The sequence below is a fragment of the Fragaria vesca genome, linkage group LG6 (genome assembly GCF_000184155.1).
Source record: "Fragaria vesca subsp. vesca linkage group LG6, FraVesHawaii_1.0, whole genome shotgun sequence".
NCBI classification, from domain to species: Eukaryota; Viridiplantae; Streptophyta; class Magnoliopsida; order Rosales; family Rosaceae; genus Fragaria; species Fragaria vesca.
Genome location: NC_020496.1, coordinates 15,069,975 through 15,088,558, shown reverse-complemented (window position 1 = coordinate 15,088,558; position 18,584 = coordinate 15,069,975). Strand labels below are relative to the sequence as shown.

At 37.0% G+C, this 18,584-nt stretch overlaps 3 protein-coding genes across 3 annotated transcripts; 2 read left to right on the top strand and 1 right to left on the bottom strand.

Moving 5' to 3' along the window:
- Positions 1-1,752: 1,752 nt before the first annotated feature.
- On the top strand, positions 1,753-5,417 carry LOC101305385 (tyrosine aminotransferase-like). The gene is made up of 8 exons (XM_004303056.1): positions 1,753-2,043; positions 2,849-3,188; positions 3,357-3,575; positions 3,848-3,907; positions 4,140-4,295; positions 4,397-4,490; positions 4,648-4,767; positions 4,949-5,417. Exons 1-8 carry the CDS (start codon positions 1,766-1,768, stop codon positions 5,050-5,052), a joined length of 1,371 nt encoding a protein of 456 aa, XP_004303104.1. The 5' UTR covers positions 1,753-1,765; the 3' UTR covers positions 5,053-5,417.
- LOC101306248 (S-alkyl-thiohydroximate lyase SUR1-like) lies at positions 4,832-8,010 on the bottom strand. Its single transcript, XM_004303059.1, has 7 exons — positions 7,747-8,010; positions 7,282-7,627; positions 6,573-6,791; positions 6,381-6,440; positions 6,097-6,252; positions 5,890-5,983; positions 4,832-5,660 (listed from the first exon to the last, which is right to left on the bottom strand). The coding sequence occupies exons 1-7, from the start codon at positions 8,004-8,006 to the stop codon at positions 5,542-5,544; spliced, it is 1,254 nt and encodes a 417-aa protein (XP_004303107.1). The 5' UTR covers positions 8,007-8,010; the 3' UTR covers positions 4,832-5,541.
- A 4,210-nt stretch (positions 8,011-12,220) lies between these two features.
- LOC101292822 (double-stranded RNA-binding protein 1-like) lies at positions 12,221-15,947 on the top strand. The gene is made up of 6 exons (XM_004305379.1): positions 12,221-12,494; positions 13,494-13,583; positions 14,085-14,317; positions 14,431-14,650; positions 14,897-15,067; positions 15,512-15,947. The coding sequence occupies exons 1-6, from the start codon at positions 12,221-12,223 to the stop codon at positions 15,862-15,864; spliced, it is 1,341 nt and encodes a 446-aa protein (XP_004305427.1). The 3' UTR covers positions 15,865-15,947.
- Positions 15,948-18,584: the final 2,637 nt, after the last annotated feature.

Here is an 18,584-nt window from a genome sequence, read left to right as displayed (position 1 = left end):
GCTATACGCTGGCTCCGCGTTTGCTTTGGCTGATCGTATAATACTACGATATATGCAATGGTGAGGAAATTGCGGTATATGTTCATATAATCTGTTAATCATTTCCTTAGGGTGGTGTTATTGACACACGCTATTCTATTTCTTTGTTACATTAATTCCAATTTATTTACAAACTACCCAATTTACTCTTTTAATTTCAATTGACGCACACCTATCTATATTTTTAAGGGGTAGATTAGGTAGTTTGTAAACAAAATCAAATTAAAGTAATGAAGAAATAGAAGAGGGTGCGTAAATAGAGAAAATGAGTGTGTTAATAACATTACTCTTTCATTATGAGATAAATTTATGCCTGTTTAAAACTAGATACATTTTTTTTTTTTAAAGTAAGTTGAATGCATTGGATCAACTACCAAAATTAGGCAAGAGACTACCAACATCGTAAATAGGAATATTGGCGGGTGAACAACCAAAATCTCATTCAGGCACCGCAGCTCTACAAACCGATCAGCTTGCACATAGCAAGCCTGTTACAAATTAAACAAACTTCAGATTTTAAGACTAAATTACATACAAAAGTATGTCTTAACAACTTACAATTGTTTATGTACACCCATGCCGAAAGTTCGGAAGTGAACTCTTTATTTACCAATTAGTTTGGCTCGGTTGGTTTGGTTTATCTTGACTAAATATCCCAGCTCTACTTAAGTGTTAGTTTACACATATATCAATATCATGTTGAACGTACAGATCTCAAGTCGGTTCGATCAGATCTTGATTTGGAGGAGAAAGAGTCGAGTTGTAAGTGGTTGCGTCGGCTTGAAACATGGGACTGACACTAGATATGTTTGATGGTAGATGGCAGGGAGGTGACGATGGTTGACGTCGAGACGACGACCAGGGTTGATGTCAAGACGCGTTGCTAGGAAAGGGTGCCCATACTAGATTTGGAACCCTCAATGCGAGCATGGGCTGCTTTGGGCCTGGCTTGGGTTAGTTGGGTTTTGAAGTTTAGGCATACTCACTAGTGGACCGGATCTGGGACCCAAGAGGATGGGGTAGGCTGTTTTGGGCTCTGATTCTTTCTTGTATTGGAGGCCCAAACTTATAGTTCTTGTTCTCGAGGGTACGATTGCTATCCAAGTTTCTAACACCCTTGGTTGCTTTCAGTCTCTCTGGAGTCACATCTCGCTCTCCTAGCAGGTTGTATATGATTATGGTTCTGGTTACTACCATGGAACATGTGTAGTGGCAATAGTGAAGTGATGTCGTACAACATCAAGATATACGGTTACATTTTATTTTCGTTGTATATCGTTAAATTTTATTGTTTTTTTTTTAATTTATATAGATGTGTTTAGACGTTTGTGAATAAAATTTTTCTTCCCAATTTTAGAGAAAATTATAAGGAATCCGCTGGAGCAAATATGTGGGAGTACAAAGTTTCTAAAGAGATAATTAATGTAATTATGGAATGTAAAATAAAAATAGAATACCACATCTATTTATGTAAGTCTATTTAGGTTTTATGAGTGTGTAGTTGATTTCCAATCAAATCTCGTTCAGTATTCAGATTTTATGAATGGAATTAAATCCCGTTCTATACCATATACCATGATTTATTGTCACCCAAAGTGGCATGTCTAAATGTCACTAAAATCCTACGACTATGGCCCACTTAAGTACTAGTGTATATATAAATCAATATCGTAGGCTAAACATGGTCTAGCTCCCACTCTCAAAGAGACTCGCAAGGTAGAGAGACATGGAGAATGGGAATGATTATTCCAATCAGAAATGGAATTTCCGAGGGAACGAAGAACTGAACACGGCCTCAATCTCCGTCCGTGGTGTTCTCAACACCTTAGCAAAGAATCTCAACTGCGACGATCCACGACCCACCATTATGCTGGGCCGCGGCGACCCGACTGAGTTTGCTGCATTCCGGACGGCTCCTCCCGCCGCCGATGCCGTCTCGGATGCTCTCCAGTCCTTCAAGTTCAACTCTTATTGTCCGACCGGCGGTGTTTTAGAAGCAAGAAGGTACGTATTGTCTTGTCATGCTCTCTTGGATTGTCTCATCGTCTGTTATATCTTTTGCACCAACATAACCGTCTACGGTGTCGAGCACTGCTCAAATGGAGGGAGAGTCTCACGATTCTTTCTCTACAAAGGATCTCCAAACCAAAATGAATGAAAAATATTCTTGATCGCAAAAAAATGAATTCCTATTTCATTTGTCCATAAGCTTCTTGATTCTCATTCTATTGTTTACTGATGATTATTATTTCCAATGGTACTATACTATCCACTACGATTAAGTTGTAAGATTCCCTTGACTATAGTAATAATAAAACAATAGAGGCAGAAGCAAATTTCAGTTTCGATACATATATAAATATATAATACAGACAACCTTTTCAGGAAAAAAGAATATTTATAATACAGACAACTACTCGTGATGTAGCTAGGCCTAGGAGCCACTAAATATGAAGACTAGGGAATTTGTTACATGTATGAACTTCGTCCAAAAAAAAAAGAACTACAGTAATTCCATAAACTTATCCTGTACAGCATGACTCCGATGCACAGTGCCGTTCCATGCACATCGATTTCAACTTATCCTGTACAGCTCATTAATAATATGATTTGTATTGCCATTTGTTGTTTCTTTACTTTATTAAAGACCATGATCAAACTATTCATATGAACTTTATGTGAATGTAAGGATTATTTGACAAACACAAAATTTCCGTTTTAGCTATATATGTGAATGTAGAAAGAAAATGTATGAACAAATTCAAAACATGATGTGTTTATCATCTTAATTTGCACTCTATCACAATAGAGCTATTGCAGAGTATCTCTCCCGTGACCTCTCAGGCCAGTTATTGCCTGAGGATGTATATCTCACTGTGGGTTGCACACAAGCAATCGAGATCATAGTGTCTGTTCTTGCACGTCCTGGTGCCAATATTCTGCTTCCCAAGCCTGGTTACCCACAGTATGAGGCTCGAGCTTCTTTCGACCATCTTGAAGTTCGCCATTTTGATCTTATTCCTGAAGAAGGTTGGGAGGTGGATCTTGATTCTGTTGAAGCTCTTGCGGATAACAACACTGCTGCTATTGTTGTTATTAACCCTAGCAATCCATGCGGAAATGTCTTCACATACCAGCATTTGGAAAAGGTAGGGTGTGCAATATTGATTTGCATACACTTTTTAATATTGCTCAAACTATGTAATAGCTGGTGTGTGTCTGTGTCTGTGTCTGTGCCTGTTGGAAATTAACATGTCGGAAGTCGTTATTTATATGGTTGTCATGTTAATTTCCAAGTACATTTGTGTTATATTCAGATTGCAGAAACAGCAAAGAAACTTGGGATCTTTGTAATATCGGATGAAGTTTATGGCGGTCTGGCTTTTGGCAGTAACCCTTTTGTGCCCATGGGGAAGTTCAGTTCAATTGTACCAGTTCTTACGCTTGGTTCTATATCAAAGACATGGATTGTTCCTGGCTGGAGACTTGGTTGGATTGTGAAAAGTGATCCCAATGGCATCCTTGAAAAAACTGGGGTACGGCACTTGTTTTTCTATATATCTTTTCTATTTTTATTCTCCAGTCATTCGAGTTCTCTTATGTATTCCAATTAACATCAATCCACACCAAAAAAGAAGAAGAAAGAATTACTATGCAGCATTGTCGTGACTGATTCGTTTAGCTAGCAAATATGCAATTGCGTGAGCTCTCAGGAGCTTATTACATTGTTCTTTAACGAATTTTACTTGAAGTAGTTTGTCATTGACGTAACTTTATTGGGATACATTTTTGTTTCCTTTTGGTCCAGATCGTTGACAGCATTAAGAACTATCTTGACATCACTTGTGATCCAGCAACCTTTGTTCAGGTACCTCTTTTGAGTTTTGATCACTTGCTTTGTGAATATAAATGTCAAAAAATAAAATGCAAATCCTTGTTGTTGGAGTGATCATTCAGGTAAATTATGTGTTTTAAATTGTCAATAGCTAAACTAACAATTTAACATACTGGACTGCCAAGAGAAAACAGGTACATAGCTCCATCTCTTTTGTCTAAATACCATTCAATACCTCAATGACAAAACATATTCTCAATTTCAGGGAGCAATACCTCAAATCATTAAGCGCACAAAAGAGAGTTTTTTCTCTAACATAATTGGCATAATGAGAGAAGCTGTGGATATGTTATATGACATGATTAATGAAATCTCATGCCTTACTTGCCCAAATAAACCTGAAGGATCCATGGTCGTATTGGTTGGTACAAATACACTTTATTCATTTGCTACATACTGTCATTGATTTGGTATAAATTAGCATATATGAACTAAATGATGACAAAACATTACAATTAACAGGTAAAACTTGATTTATCAGCACTTGAAGGCATTGATGATGATGTACAGTTTTGTCTTGAGCTGTCCAAAGAGGAGTCTGTGATTGTTCTGCCAGGTAAATCCTAATCTATCATCTTGGATTGAAATCATTGTATCTCCAAATCAGAATGTACAGATTGCATATAGAAAAAGTACGTACTTTGGTTTCCTGTGTATTCTATTGAAGCAGATTTGCTAAGTTACAAACTTACAATGTCATCTATGGGGTTCAGGTGTCACTGTTGGACTGAAAAACTGGCTCCGCATTACTTTTGCTGTTGAACTTGAAGTACTTAAAGAAGGCCTTCAAAGGATCAAAGCCTTCTCACAAAGACATGCCAAGAAGCAATTAGGTGATGATGAGTTAATTTCCATGTAGTAACAATCTTAAAAGTGGGTGATGCTGATCGGCAACTCCTGTTCATTTGGATATCAGATTCTCTAAACTTCAGGAAGAAATAAAATAAATTAAGATTTATCAGCATTTGTAAATGAATGAAGTTGAAGTTGGTCTTTAAGACATTTTTTTTTTAGAGTATCAACAACGGTATCCTCAAAGGCTTCCAAGCCCAAGCCAGAGACTAATCCGCGCCGAGGGATCATGTCAGAACGCTTCCTCCCCTGACCACCAAGAATAAATTGGGACATGAGTTTCTTGTACAATATTATAAAGTTGATATATATGCTAGCTGCTAGCTGACTACCTAGCTTCTTACCAAACAGCTGAGGAAATTGTAGACCTAATATGCATAGGCGTATTGTCGAATTGGCTGGGAAAGTACATATATAACAGAACAAACTCATGAAATCATTTAGAAATTGCAGAAAACTTTCACTTATCTAACAAATACTCTCTTTCGAGTGTCATAAGAATCCAGGGAGTTACAAGTCCTGCATGCAACATGAGACACAACGCGAAGTTGCTGATCTCCTTTAAATCACCCTTGCGATACAGAGGGTTCTTATTCATTTTGACTTTTTGAGTAACTGACTGACTAGTCAATTTTCTACTGTTCTTCTTATAAATCAAAGGCAGCATTTGAGTGAAGCATGAGATCCAACCAGGAGTTTCTGATCCCCACCAGATGTATGTACTCCATCTTAATCTGAATTGCAATACATGCATGTTACTCTTTCTTGGCATGCCTTTCACAGAAACCTTTAATCCTCCCAAGGCCATCTTCAAGACTGGAATGGTCACAGGCGAATGTTATCCGCAACCAATTCTTCAATCCGACAGTTACACCTACAAGAAAGCGTGAAACATAAATGGTTCTAACTTCAGAAACAAACTCCACCAGCAAAATCAGTTTTCATTTTCTAGTCATAACAGAGAAACCTTCTCTTGGACTTTTTGTATTATATGGGTACTCGTACCAAACAGATAAATGGTGATAATGTAGTATAAATAGGGACTCTAGTCAATGTAGTACTGAAGATTTTGATGGTTGCGAATTAAGATTGATTGTAATTACCAGGTAGTACTATGACAGATTCCTCTGTGGCAAGTTTGAGGCTGAACTCAACATCATCACTAATGTCATCCAACAATGAGAGATTCAGCTTTACCTACATGCAATCATGCATATATAAGAATTGTTTACCATTTACTTACTATAGATCTTCATAATGACTCAGAAATACATATACATGAAAATATATATATGCCGTTAATTGATTACCATTACAAACATGGAACCCTCAGGTTTGCTTGGGCAGGTAATGAAGGGGATCTCATTAAGTTTATCAAAACATATGTCTGCAGCACCTCTTAGTATCTCTACTATTTTCAAAAAGAAATCTTCCTTTGTGTTCTCTATAATTTGAGGAATTGCTGCCTGCAGATCCAAGAAAGCCACAATAGTATAGAAACTTCAGGAAGCAACAATAGTATGTCTTAATAGAGTGGCATCTCTCTCTCTCTCTGAAATTTCTAAACCGGTACATAATACTTGAATCACAGAACCTGAATGAAGGTTGGAGCATCCGATGAGACCTCGAGACACCCTGTAATGGACTTCATAATCTGAGGAAAAAAAAAAGAAAAAGGCAAGAGCATAGGAAGGAGAAGATTCAGAAAAAATTATATATTGCCAGAAATAGCAAAGATTTCTCTTGAATGGTATGTGTAGAAGAAAGAGAATGAGAAAATACGTACCCCCGTTTGTTGAAGAATTCCATTGGGGTCACAGGTGACAATCCAACCAAGTCTCCAACCAGGTACAATCCATCTTTTTGATATGGAACCAAGTGTAAGAACTGGGGCAATAGATCCAAATGTCCCCATTGGAACAAATGGAGTGCTTGCGAAAGTAAGATGGTCATACACTTCATCAGCAATTACAATAATCCCAAGCTTCCTTGCCGTCTCTGCAATCTAAAATTCAGCAGACTAAATGATTCTGTAGTACCAAACTATCCACTAAAGTAAGAAGTTAAGCACATGCATTTTCCTCTCCACCTTTCTAATTTTCTTCATCCTTCAGAGATTGCTATATCACTCACTAGTATCAACTCTAACTGTAAATTACATTTTCAGTTCATGTAGTCATTTAGTGCTTTTATCAAAGTCATTTAGGAAATAGAATACCATAATCTTCCAAAGTTCCAAGTGACATTAACATGACACTACCACCAGTTAATTTTTCGATAAATGTAAGTTTAAACTCGGTCGCAATCATTAATTCATAGATGAACTGCAACAAGTAGAATCAGGTCTGAACTGCAATAAGTAGATACATGTCTTAACTACATGGAGCAGACTCATACAAGTCTTCCTAGCCTGCAACACTTATAGATAGAAACCCTGTCATATACACTATTATTAGCATGAAAAGAAAAGATGGAGTAGCAGTTCTTTGACCAACCTTCTTCATATGTTGAGACGTATAAACATTTCCACAAGGATTTCCGGGATTGATGATGACCATGGCAACTGTATTTTCATCTGCAAGTGCTTCAAGAGCTTCAAGATCAACCTCCCAACCCTGTTCCGGAAGCAGATCATAGCGGCGAACTTCCAGATTGGAACAGGCTGCCCGAACATCATAGAAAGGGAAGCCTGGCCTTGGAAGCAGAATGTTGGCAACAGGATTTGACAGAGATATAGCTGTCAGTAGCACTTCAATTGCTTGTGTACATCCAATTGTAAGATAAACATCGTCAGGCGATAACTTGTATGGGAGATCTTTGGACAGATAATCTGCAACTGCCCTGTTTCATAATAATGTTGAGCATCATCATATCAGACTACATATTTTACAAACCATGCATAAATAAACATGCACCAAAAGAAAGGAATTGAAATACACACTTTTGTAACATATACATACCTCCTGGCTGGTAAAATACCAACTGCGGGAGAATAGCAGTTGAACTTGCCGGACCGAACAGAATCAACGATGGCATCTTCAGCCGAAAGACTAGTCCGGAAGCATGGGAAAGCGGAGGGGTCACCGTGGCCGAGAGGAATGATAGGCCTTTGATCATCTTTGTTGAGATTTTGCATTATATTGGAGAGAACTCCTCGAATAGTGATTCCTGGTGCCGTTTTGAGCTCTCCATTCCCCTGAAAATTCCACTTGTTTTTCATTTTCTTTACTGAGTTCTTCAATGTCGACTTTCTTCACCTTGGTTTTATGCATACAAGTCCACGATGCTAACCTTCGTTCTGATTAAACTAAACAGTTGCATCCGATCATACGCAACCATGATTAAGATTTTAAAAAGACTATAGTCCTCCGACTTGCACATAATTAAATTATATATCATGATCAAGAACATGTTAAATGTGTATTGATTAATGGAAACAATAAGAAATTAAAGTCAGGCCTGTTGAGCCGCTGGCTCCTTGTCCACCAGAAACCTGAGATTCTTTTGGTTCACTTGTGCTGAATGTATACGACAAAAGTTCCGCCCTACCGATGCTGTTCACAAATAACTGAGCCTAGAGCAAGACAAAATTCTACAAACTATTGACCCTCTATTCCGATAATGCCTCTGCAATTTGTTAATGGTTGTGGTTGGACGAGGGAAAATCAGGATTCCTCTATTTATTTTTTTTTTGAAACAATAGCCTCACATTTTGCATTAGCAATCGGAATAGAACATACAAGCATCCCTTTCTACACTTAAGCTCACAAAAGGAGCCTCGAGCAAAGAAAATAAACTTTATATCTAATTTTCAGATAAACACAATACTACTTGTCTCATACCTCAATGGGTGCATGTACATCTTGTAAACTAAGAATCAAGCACAAATGTATCTACTTCCATTGCTCAGGGCCTCAGGCTAAGTAACTTTCTTTGTTTGGATTCTCATTTGGGTATTTATTTGATATGATCATAATGACCTGATATCCTAGTTAAGTACCCTCAGTGGTACATATAAATACATATTCAGTACCTACAAATATTAAGTAAAAGCCCAAAAGACAGCCTAAGGATGAGATTCACACAAGGCCCATAAAGCCTGAATTAGGCCGGTCCACCATCTTCATCCTCCAACACTATACACTAAGTAGATTACCCGCAGCGCAGCCGCTGAGTAGAGACGGGCAGTATTGTAGAGCCGTAAATAAGAAAAAAAATCAGGGACATAACGGTAATTGAGGTGGCCACAGACTTTAAAATTACTATTCTACCCCCATTTTTCTGTTAATTTACGCCTCTGCCATCCGGACTTTAAATACCATTTTTGTCCTCTATTTTTAAATAATTTACACAATTGCTATTGTCTCTCTCTCTCGTACTGAATGACAATCTTGTATATAAAATAAAAAATAGGGGTAAATCGGTAATTTCTAGGATGCTTATGAACAGTGAATGGCTGCTTCTACTTAACTATATAGGGAAATTCCTTTGCGGCCATGCTCCTGCGACACCCGATCTGCATCACAACAACTAGCATCGCCACAATTTCTCATCATCTTTGATTTCCTCGTCTGGTGGAAAAGCCATGACGACAGTGAGGCCAGAGGTCAGATCTACCGCCGTCAACGAGAAACAATACTGTGGTATTTGAGTATGTATTAGGGTTTCACACCAAGTGTGACTTTGGTCTTTGCGTTTTTCCATTATCAATATTATTTTTTAGTATTTTTTTAAATTTTTAGTTAAATCAGATAATGTGGCATAACACATGTCAGTATTTTAATGGCAACAAGGAGAGGGACATGAAAGTGACTAAGATTTGATGCCCCGTTTTGTATCATTTTATCTTTTTTTTAGGATTAAATTCAGTTTGCCCCATCGTACTTTTGGTCAATAATCAGTTTGGTCCCATATCTTTTTTTTAATAACGTTGGTCCTTGAAGTTTTATTTCACATCAGTTTAGTCCAATTTTTGAATTGCTCTCCTTATCATGACGTCATGCGTTAAGTTGTCCGCGACACAAGGGCCTAGCTTTTGACTTAAAAGGGCAAAATAGTCATTTTATCATATACCAAAATGAAAAGAACAACATACAGTTCATCATCTCCCTCTGTTTCTGGAATTTAAGCAACATAATAACTTAACTCTGTTCCAATGCTACTGCCAAGCTCAACCAAACCCAGAAAATCCCAACTCCTCCATTCTTAATTAAACCACCCTGCACAATAATTGAACACTACCAAAATCCCATAACTCCAACTTTTTCAATCTCATCCCAAAATCAAAACTGACTATCTCATACAAATTCAGTATACTAACAAAGCCAGAAACTAATTCCTTCAACCCCTACCGCCGCCGTGAACAACGTCACTCACGGTGGTCCTCCTCTGCCTAAAACCCAAATTCTCTCAAACATCACCAAACTCAATTCCAATTATATACAAAGGTAGAGCTCGAAGAGAAGATCAAGGTTCATACCTCAATTGCCTTCGACGGTGGCTGGAAAACACATAAACTCGTCGGAAAACTGCTTGAGCTTCAATTAATCGATTCTCAGTCATGGAAGCTCCTTTGAAGAAATCGAGACCACATACAGAACGGGGATGGCAAGACTAAGCTATCCACACCAGTCACGCTCGCCGTCGTGACCGGAATCGGAAACCCGATCGGAGAGGCAGTCACCTTCTCTCCTCCGATTCTCTTTCAGCAGCGCTCCTCCATGAAATCTGACACAACAAAGACGTCGGGGATGGTGAGAAGAAGCCCTGGCCACCGATGGGACGCCGAGAGACGGCCGGACGACAGAAGGGAGCGCTGAGCTTCGTCGCAGCTCGAGACGGGGTTTGGGACTTCTCCATTCCTTGAGAGCGGCGCCCTCCTCCGACAGAATCGGATCGTTCGATCCGGCAGAGAAGATCGACGGCGGAGATGGAGGCTCAGTGAGCGGCTGAGCAGAGAGAGAGAGAGAGAGAGGTATAAACGGTAATGAGGCTAATTTGGTCATTTTACTCAAATTCTCGGGACAAAGTCAGAAACTGGGTCCTTGTGTCGCGGACAACTCAGCGCATGACGTCATGATAAGGAGGGCAATTCAAAAATTGGACTAAACTGATGTGAAATAAAACTTCAAGGACCAACATTATTAAAAAAAAGATATGGGACCAAACTGATTATTAACCTAAAGTACGAGGGAGCAAACTGAATTTAATCCTTTTTTTTATTAAACAAAAACTGAAATACTATAACGAGTCTATCGTAAGTCGAACTCATAACCTCGATCCCACTTGCCAAGAGAAGACTGATGTTACTAGACCAAATGATACTAGGATGCATCACTTTATCTTGATTTCCATAACTCTCCTACAAAATAAATAGAAATAGATAAATTACAGATTAATTAACTTAAGAACTAGCTTTATTCATGTGTTTAAATAGTAATTACATGTATAAAAACAAAACAAAAGATACGGTAAAGCTAGGACAGTTATTGTATGAGGTCTACCTAATGCTAGATGCAAAAGCGCATAGTAAATTGACATGAACATCATGAGTTGTCCTGTAATAAAATCAATTGTTGTTGACACTTCTTCTAGGTTTTGTCATGGTAACTTTTAATGTAAAGTAACTATCAAGAAACTGGAAAGTCACATGTATTTTTGCAACATGCTAGTGCATCACAACACTAAAGTAATTACCTATCAACTAACCATCAAGATAGTTATTTTACATGGCAAGTTATCTTGATTCATTCTAAAAAAAAATTAAGATAACTTGCCATGTAAAATAACTATCACATAACTAATATGTAACTATCAGTATCTATTAGGTAATTATAAACTAACTTGTCGTTGCCATGTAGCTGATTAGGTAACTATCATGTTAACTTGTCATGTAAAGTAATTATCACAATTGAACATTTACTGTTTGTGAATGTAAGAAGAGTTTTATCTTTTCTCTTTTTTATCTTTAATTTGATATGAGTTGATAAAGTCAAAAATCACTTTGGAAAAGTAGAGAAATCCAAGTGTCAGTTTTAGGAGATGCTCTAAGAATGTTAAAATGAAAATAAGGTGCTACGTAAACTCATTTATTTTTAGGACGTGAAATCCACACACATTTTTTTTTTCTTATTTAGTAACTTAAATTTTGTCTTTAATGACTTAAACTTTGTCTTTTTATGAATGTGTTAACAAAAAAAAAAAGTACATGTAAATTTCAATTTGAGATGTGTGAATTTCATATCCCTTATTTTTGTACCGACTGACACCAAATACGGTACTAACCAAACTGAACTGCTACAAACAAACATGCACCATTGAACCTCCAGTCCCCCTGACCCGAATCCCGAAAAGGTGATTATCACTAGGTCACACAACACCCTTATAAATTCATGCAGCAATTCAGAAACCGAAAGCATTGCTTTTGGGTCGAAAATGTTCAAGTCGAAGCTGCAGGAGGTGTGCCAGAAGAAGGCTTGGGCCTTACCGGAGTACAGCAGCACCAAGGAGGGCGTCGATCACGACCCTAGCTTCTCCGCCTCCGTCCTCGTCAACGGCCTCACTTTCCACACTCCCCAATCCTTCCGCTCCTCTAAGCTCGCCCAAAACGACGCCGCTCGCCTCGCATTCGAGCACTTTTCTGCCGCCGCGCCCCTCCCTGTTTCCCGCCCCGCTCCTTCCACTTTCCCTCAGCCCAGTCTTATCGCAGGTATACGATTTCGGTTTTCAATTCAGAAATTTGATTATGCTCCGTTTGGTTTCGGTTTTCGAATTCTCTGTTTGATTCCTGCTTGGATATCCATTGCTGAAGGATTTGAGTTTTGCAAATGTTTATCTATTCAGTTTATGATCATAGGATCTATGGAATTGAGGCTGTGCAGCTCTTGATCAGTAGATCTATGGAATTGGTTTGTGAAAGCATGATAAACAGCTTCTAGATGTTTGGGGTTTGGTGTACCAGTGTGTTTATGCAAAGATAGAGATAGTTTATCTCAGAGCAGTATTTTTCAAGTTACTTAAAAGCAATTTGGTCACCAGGAGTTCCTAGGACAACATATTGCTAAAGTTCAATGATATTTTTCAGACTATGGTAACTATCCTACTACAGTTTGTGTCGTTGCATGTTTTCTATGGCTTGCATGACTGTGATGATTCTGTTTACCGTTAGCTCAATTAGCTTCCTGATCGTATCTTCTGACAGAAATGATTTAAATTCATATCTAATCCAGATAAAGTATTAATGTCATTACATGATTTTTTCAAATCTATTCAATTATAGAAATTCTATGCTAGGGTTTTGATGTTAATTAATAGCTGAGCCTCTTTCAAGTTTTGCAATTCTGACTATTGAATGGAACTTTTGGAAAGAGTTTTACTTTTCTGGCATTTTTCTCTGTTGATCCTGATACTAAGTCCCATAATATTTAATTTTGTGATGCTTATCTGACTATATTCCTATATGTGATCTGGTTTTTTTTTTTTAGCATTTTATGGGGTTCTCTCTTTGATTTTTCTTATAAAGGCTTCTATGATTCTTAACAGACTATTACTGTTGGTGAAGGGAGAATAGGATTTAATTGTTTTCCAAATGAAACTTTGTTACTATGTATTCAGATAAGCATTACTTTCCTAGGGTTTTGTGCGAGTGAAAAGTTACTTTGTATTACTTTTTTCTTTCTTTCACATTTTCAAATGCTTGTTATTACAGGACTTCCCGTAGGATCTCAGATCAGCGACAATACGACAGTTGTCGGTTCTCAGAACAGTGGCAGCACATTAAGTGATAACTATTCCAAAGGTTAGAAAACTTCTTCTGTTTAAACTCTAGTGACACGTTCTTTGATAATTGACACTGGGCTTAATATAATATCATTTTTGTTTTGAAGGGATATAATATTAGTTCTTGCACTGGAGTATTTTGAATGTTTTCACATAACCTCAAGGTTGTTGGGTAGTTATCAAAGGATGTGTAGTATTTCACATGGTCTTGAAAAAGTTTTTTTGCGCAAGCTGAAATGGAATTGTCTTATAAAAGATGTGACAGGAGCTCGAGATATAATTTTCATTATTCTATTGTAGAGCTAGCATGTTGGGATCTTGGACATGAAACATAGAAATAAAAAAAATATAATGAGAGAAAGTAATGGCATATCCAGTATATAATGCCTGACATTCTAGCCTCCGCATATTGTACTTATCAATTTGCTCACTTTCATGTCTTAGTTCATACCCAGGGTCAAATTTCTCGTGGTTTGTTTTCTAGGCTTTGCAACTAATACTATTTTCATATGGGGTGCAGATGTACAGCATCATAAGAACCAGCTGCAATATTATGCTCAAAAGAGGAACCTAAATTTACCTGTGTACTCTTGTGAGCGTGAAGGTCCTCCTCATGCCGCTCGTTTCAAATGTACTGTAACAATTGATGGACAGACTTATCAGGGTCAAGAATTTCTTCCCACTGTGAAGGATGCTGAACATGCAGCTGCAAAAGTTGCTTTGATCTCCCTGTTGCCAAATGGAGTCCAAGAAGTTATTGTTCTGACAACCCGTAGCCAACTATTATATTTATGTTGTTATAATTCAAAACGAGCCTAACCTGGTTTTTGTTTTTTGGTTTTTTTCTGTTCTTTGCTTCACTTTAGGATGATACTGGTTTGTACAAGAACCTTCTACAAGAACTACTTCAAAAAGAAGGTCAACATGTGCCTCTTTATAGCACAACGACATCAGGTGAACCTCACATGCCTAGGTTTGTTTCAACCGTGGAGATTGGAGGCGAATACTTTACAGGTGAGGTAGCAAGAAGCAAGAAGCTGGCAGAAGTGAGTGCAGCAAAGGTTGCTTACAACACTCTGAGAGATCGTAAGTAAATACATAATAAGTAAATGAATTATTTTTCCTCCAATATGTCCAACTCATTTGAATTTGATTTCATTCTTAGTAAGTAGTAACTGACCTACTATAATTTTCTTTTCCATTCAAAAATATGCTTAGTCAGACTTTACTCAATTTGGAAAAATAATAAGCTGGGTAGCTAAAATGTTGGCCAGCTTACATTTGCTAGAAAATGGTATTTTGCTTCATTTCATAATATGGGTTCCTCTTCAGGTAAGTTGAGTCATATTCCATTGTTTCCCACCCCGGCTACTGAAGGTCAAGTCTGTTCTGAGTTATTATCATCTAAGGCTCCATCAGTTGTAGCGGCTGATCTACAACAACAAATGAGACCCAACACAATTCCAAATTCAGTTAAAAGGGAACCAGAATCGGAGATGAGTGGTATGTTTTCCCATGATGATACACCTAATAAATATACTAATCACTGTGCTCCTACATTCTGTGCTCCTAGTGAGGATAAAATAAAAATAAAAATAAGGCTTCCGTGTTAATTAGAGGTAAATTTAGAAATGCTGTTCAGTATTTAGCAATTGCAGACTCTATGTGCTAACTTATGAGTGAATTCCTCTTTATATAATTGCCTGGATTACGAACAACTAATTAAAGCGAGTTGTTTACAGTAGCTGCTGTGCGAACCAGCATCATAATGGACAAGTAATAAGAGATTCATAATAAGATCTACTCACTCAGAATATGTGTGGAAGTGAACTCCCATTACGTTAACACTCACCTGTAAACTTGCATTTTATCCAGTATACTGGACAAGTTGAATAGATGTAAAACTGTGGATTCTTTTATCTAAGTAAACGTGTTGTTTTATTACAGTGGCTGCAGTGGGAACCAGTCGTCAGGGGACAACTCCATCTTTGGGAGTTATTAGTGTTACTGTTGGTGGAGGATCCACTTTATCTGGCACTGTACATGCCCGTCAACCGGAGACTTCACGTTCTGCTTCCCCTGAGCCCCAAAACGATTTGTTTTCGACGTTGGCTTCAGACTATAACTCAGATGTGGACTCTACTCTTGAGCCAGCAGCAAAGAGATTCTTCTCTAACAAGGTTTCTGTGCATCCACGGATGGCGGCGGCACTCCCTGAAGACTGTATCGTGTTACCCTTTAGTGATGAAAATTGGGTTGCTGTATCACCTATGAAGTCAGAATGTAGAATGGATCATTGATAATGTGGTGGTTATATACTTATATGTATATTGTATATCGAAGATGGTTTCTTTTTTTCTTTATATTAATGTAATTTGCTGGGAAACTATAAAAGACTCGTTTAACTTAAATTTCTGAAACCGAGTCATATACCTAATTGGTTTAGTAGAATTAGTTCGAAAGATCTAGTATGCTCTCTGTTTAACAACCGCTAGTATATAGGAAGTGTTCGTATGATCTTTTGCTAGTAGTCTAGGCCATTAAGGAACAGAAAAAGCGGGCTGTAAATTTAGCATTTATCTTCACATTGGTGGAGCTATAGCTCTCCAGGTGAAGGTGCTCCCATAAGATTTAGACCCGTTTTCCAGATGGAATGAATTTCCTCCAATTCTCACCTAGATGTTATGCACCTTGATTTGTCATTTATTCAGAAATTGGAGGTGAGATATTGGAGAAAATTAAGCCCGGCCAGTATGCAGAATGTGGCAACGGTTTAAGTTTAATTTACTCCAATTCTCAATACAACACCGTGCTGCAGAGCTTAATTTTCATCGGATTCAGTGGTTACTTATCCTATATACTTGAGTCTTGATTTGTAACATAAGATCTCCTCAAGTAACATGGTGCAGTTCATGCGATTAGAGATTGGGAAACTAACGTGTTCACTGCAAAGGACGGGTAGATCTTGGATGATGGAGGCAACAAAAGGAATATCGTATGTACGAGACATGTCCTCAATGCATTGACAAAATATTGCGAGCTCCGTTGTCACTATTTTTGGCTATCTTGTTCAATCTCCTCACCGAATCACAGCACTGCGCTAACTGTTGCGAAAGTAATCCGGTGATAAACCTCATGCAGTTGCTGAACTCGTTCCAGGCTTGAGCACAGAAACTGGACGCTTGACCCACAACCGATCCACAAATTAGTGCAAATATCATCGCACAAGCAAAAACGCGATCCATCACAATATATATTGTTTTATTGAATGAATTCGGATGCTTTCTATAGCTAATAGCTAGCTTGAGGTTATCTATATATGTGTGCGTGCGTAACAAATATGTATCAATATGTGAATCAGTTTGAACAAATTACCATCATGCTAGCTTCATGAATGATTTTTATAAGATAATAGAGCATGAGAACGTCTTTAGATTACGGCTTAAATAAGGTAATGACATCGTGAATTACTCAATACATGCATATTGCGTGCTATTTATATATAAAAGAGTGTGAAAATAGATGGATCGTGTTAAGCGGAGCAACATTTCACCTCTAAAATTATTCTACAATTAGTTATTGGGAGCATACATATCTCGTAATATATGGAACCGATCGAGTTCATCACAGACATCACTTAATTATACTTTTGTGAATTGTGAATAGCCAGAATTAATTAATTCCCGATCGAGTTCATCACTTATACTTTTGTGAATTGTGAATAGCCAAAATTAATTACTTATGATATGTGTTTTCGCATGTGCTGATAAAGAAAGGGTAGTGCTAGAGGGCCTTAATAAGGCCTAAGATTTATGGTCTTAATCTTACGTGGCATGCCATATCACCTAGACACATCATTTATTTAAAAAATCATATCATGTTATTTTTAAGTAAAAAGACAATTTTAACCCCAACAATTAATATTTGCTACATACTAATATGGAATATTTTCTTACCCTCTTAATATGGACATGAGTATATACCAAATTTAATTTATTAGTAATGATCTAGTTAATAATCATACCAAATTAAGCTTTTATACCATAAATTTATTAAAATCGTAAATTTATTAAAATTTGATTCCATCTTTGTGAATCTAAATTTAGTTCTAGACAACTTATCAATTTGAATATTTTTTTACTGGTTAAAATTATATAAACTATATATTGGACGAATTATTTATATATATGTAAATATTTTTCTTGGATGAATTGTTTTTTCTTGGACAAATTATATGTGTGTGTGTGTATTCATAAGAATTCACATTATATTTTGGTGTTTAATTAAAGCATGATTGTGATGAAAAAGAAAATAGAAAGAAAAACTAGAAATATATTTTTTTTATATAAAAGAAAGACCAAATAATCATTTTTTATCTTAATAAAAAGACAAAATAATGTAGAGCCATTGAATATGAGAAGGATAAGATTGAGTTTTTATTTAAGAATGACATGACATAATATTTTTAATTGATGATTTGTCTAGGTGACATAGCATGTCACCTAAGATTTAAGGCCACAAATCTTAAGTCTTATTATGACCAAGAATCATTTTTCATAAAGAAATGAGACAATTACTTAATTTTGTTTTTCAGTGTATTCCCCTTCACGCCATTTAAAAAAAAAACATATTATGGCCTCGATGGTTTTAAGTCGCAAGTCTTTGATACAAGACAACTACCCTTTTGGTGATTGGTAATTGTATAAATGTTGACGTTTTATCTTCTCAAATAAAAAAAAAAGAATGTTGATGTTGGGGTGGATACGTCGTTTAGAAGTTAATTTGCAGTTGATAGTTGATACTTAAGAACAAGGCCTTAATGAAAAGGGAAAATGCCCTAATACCTAAATATTTAAAAACTAAAGCCCATTTCAATTAAAGTCTTATCATTGTGCCCATTCCAATAATTCTTGAGAAAAGACGTTATTACCCTGTGTTTAATTAAACCCACACAATTCTTATCTCTTTCTTCTTCTTCTTTCTTCCCGATCCATTTGGATTCCTCTCTCTCTCTCTCTCT

What these genes read in the sequence shown, in the direction of transcription:
- LOC101292822 (XM_004305379.1), top strand. Translation starts at nt 12,221, where the DNA reads ATGTTCAAGTCGAAGCTGCAGGAGGTGTGCCAGAAGAAGGCTTGGGCC. An exon ending in TCAGCCCAGTCTTATCGCAG is followed by an intron (nt 12,495 to 13,493) that starts GTATACGATTTC and finishes TTGTTATTACAG; the next exon opens with GACTTCCCGTAGGATCTCAG. An exon ending in TTACAACACTCTGAGAGATC is followed by an intron (nt 14,651 to 14,896) that starts GTAAGTAAATAC and finishes GTTCCTCTTCAG; the next exon opens with GTAAGTTGAGTCATATTCCA.
- LOC101305385 (XM_004303056.1), top strand. Translation starts at nt 1,766, where the DNA reads ATGGAGAATGGGAATGATTATTCCAATCAGAAATGGAATTTCCGAGGG. An exon ending in ATCCAGCAACCTTTGTTCAG is followed by an intron (nt 3,908 to 4,139) that starts GTACCTCTTTTG and finishes TCTCAATTTCAG; the next exon opens with GGAGCAATACCTCAAATCAT. An exon ending in AAGGATCCATGGTCGTATTG is followed by an intron (nt 4,296 to 4,396) that starts GTTGGTACAAAT and finishes TACAATTAACAG; the next exon opens with GTAAAACTTGATTTATCAGC.
- LOC101306248 (XM_004303059.1), bottom strand. Translation starts at nt 8,006, where the DNA reads ATGAAAAACAAGTGGAATTTTCAGGGGAATGGAGAGCTCAAAACGGCA. An exon ending in CGTCTCAACATATGAAGAAG is followed by an intron (nt 6,792 to 7,281) that starts GTTGGTCAAAGA and finishes GCTGAATTTTAG; the next exon opens with ATTGCAGAGACGGCAAGGAA. An exon ending in GAATTCTTCAACAAACGGGG is followed by an intron (nt 6,441 to 6,572) that starts GTACGTATTTTC and finishes TTTTTTCCTCAG; the next exon opens with ATTATGAAGTCCATTACAGG.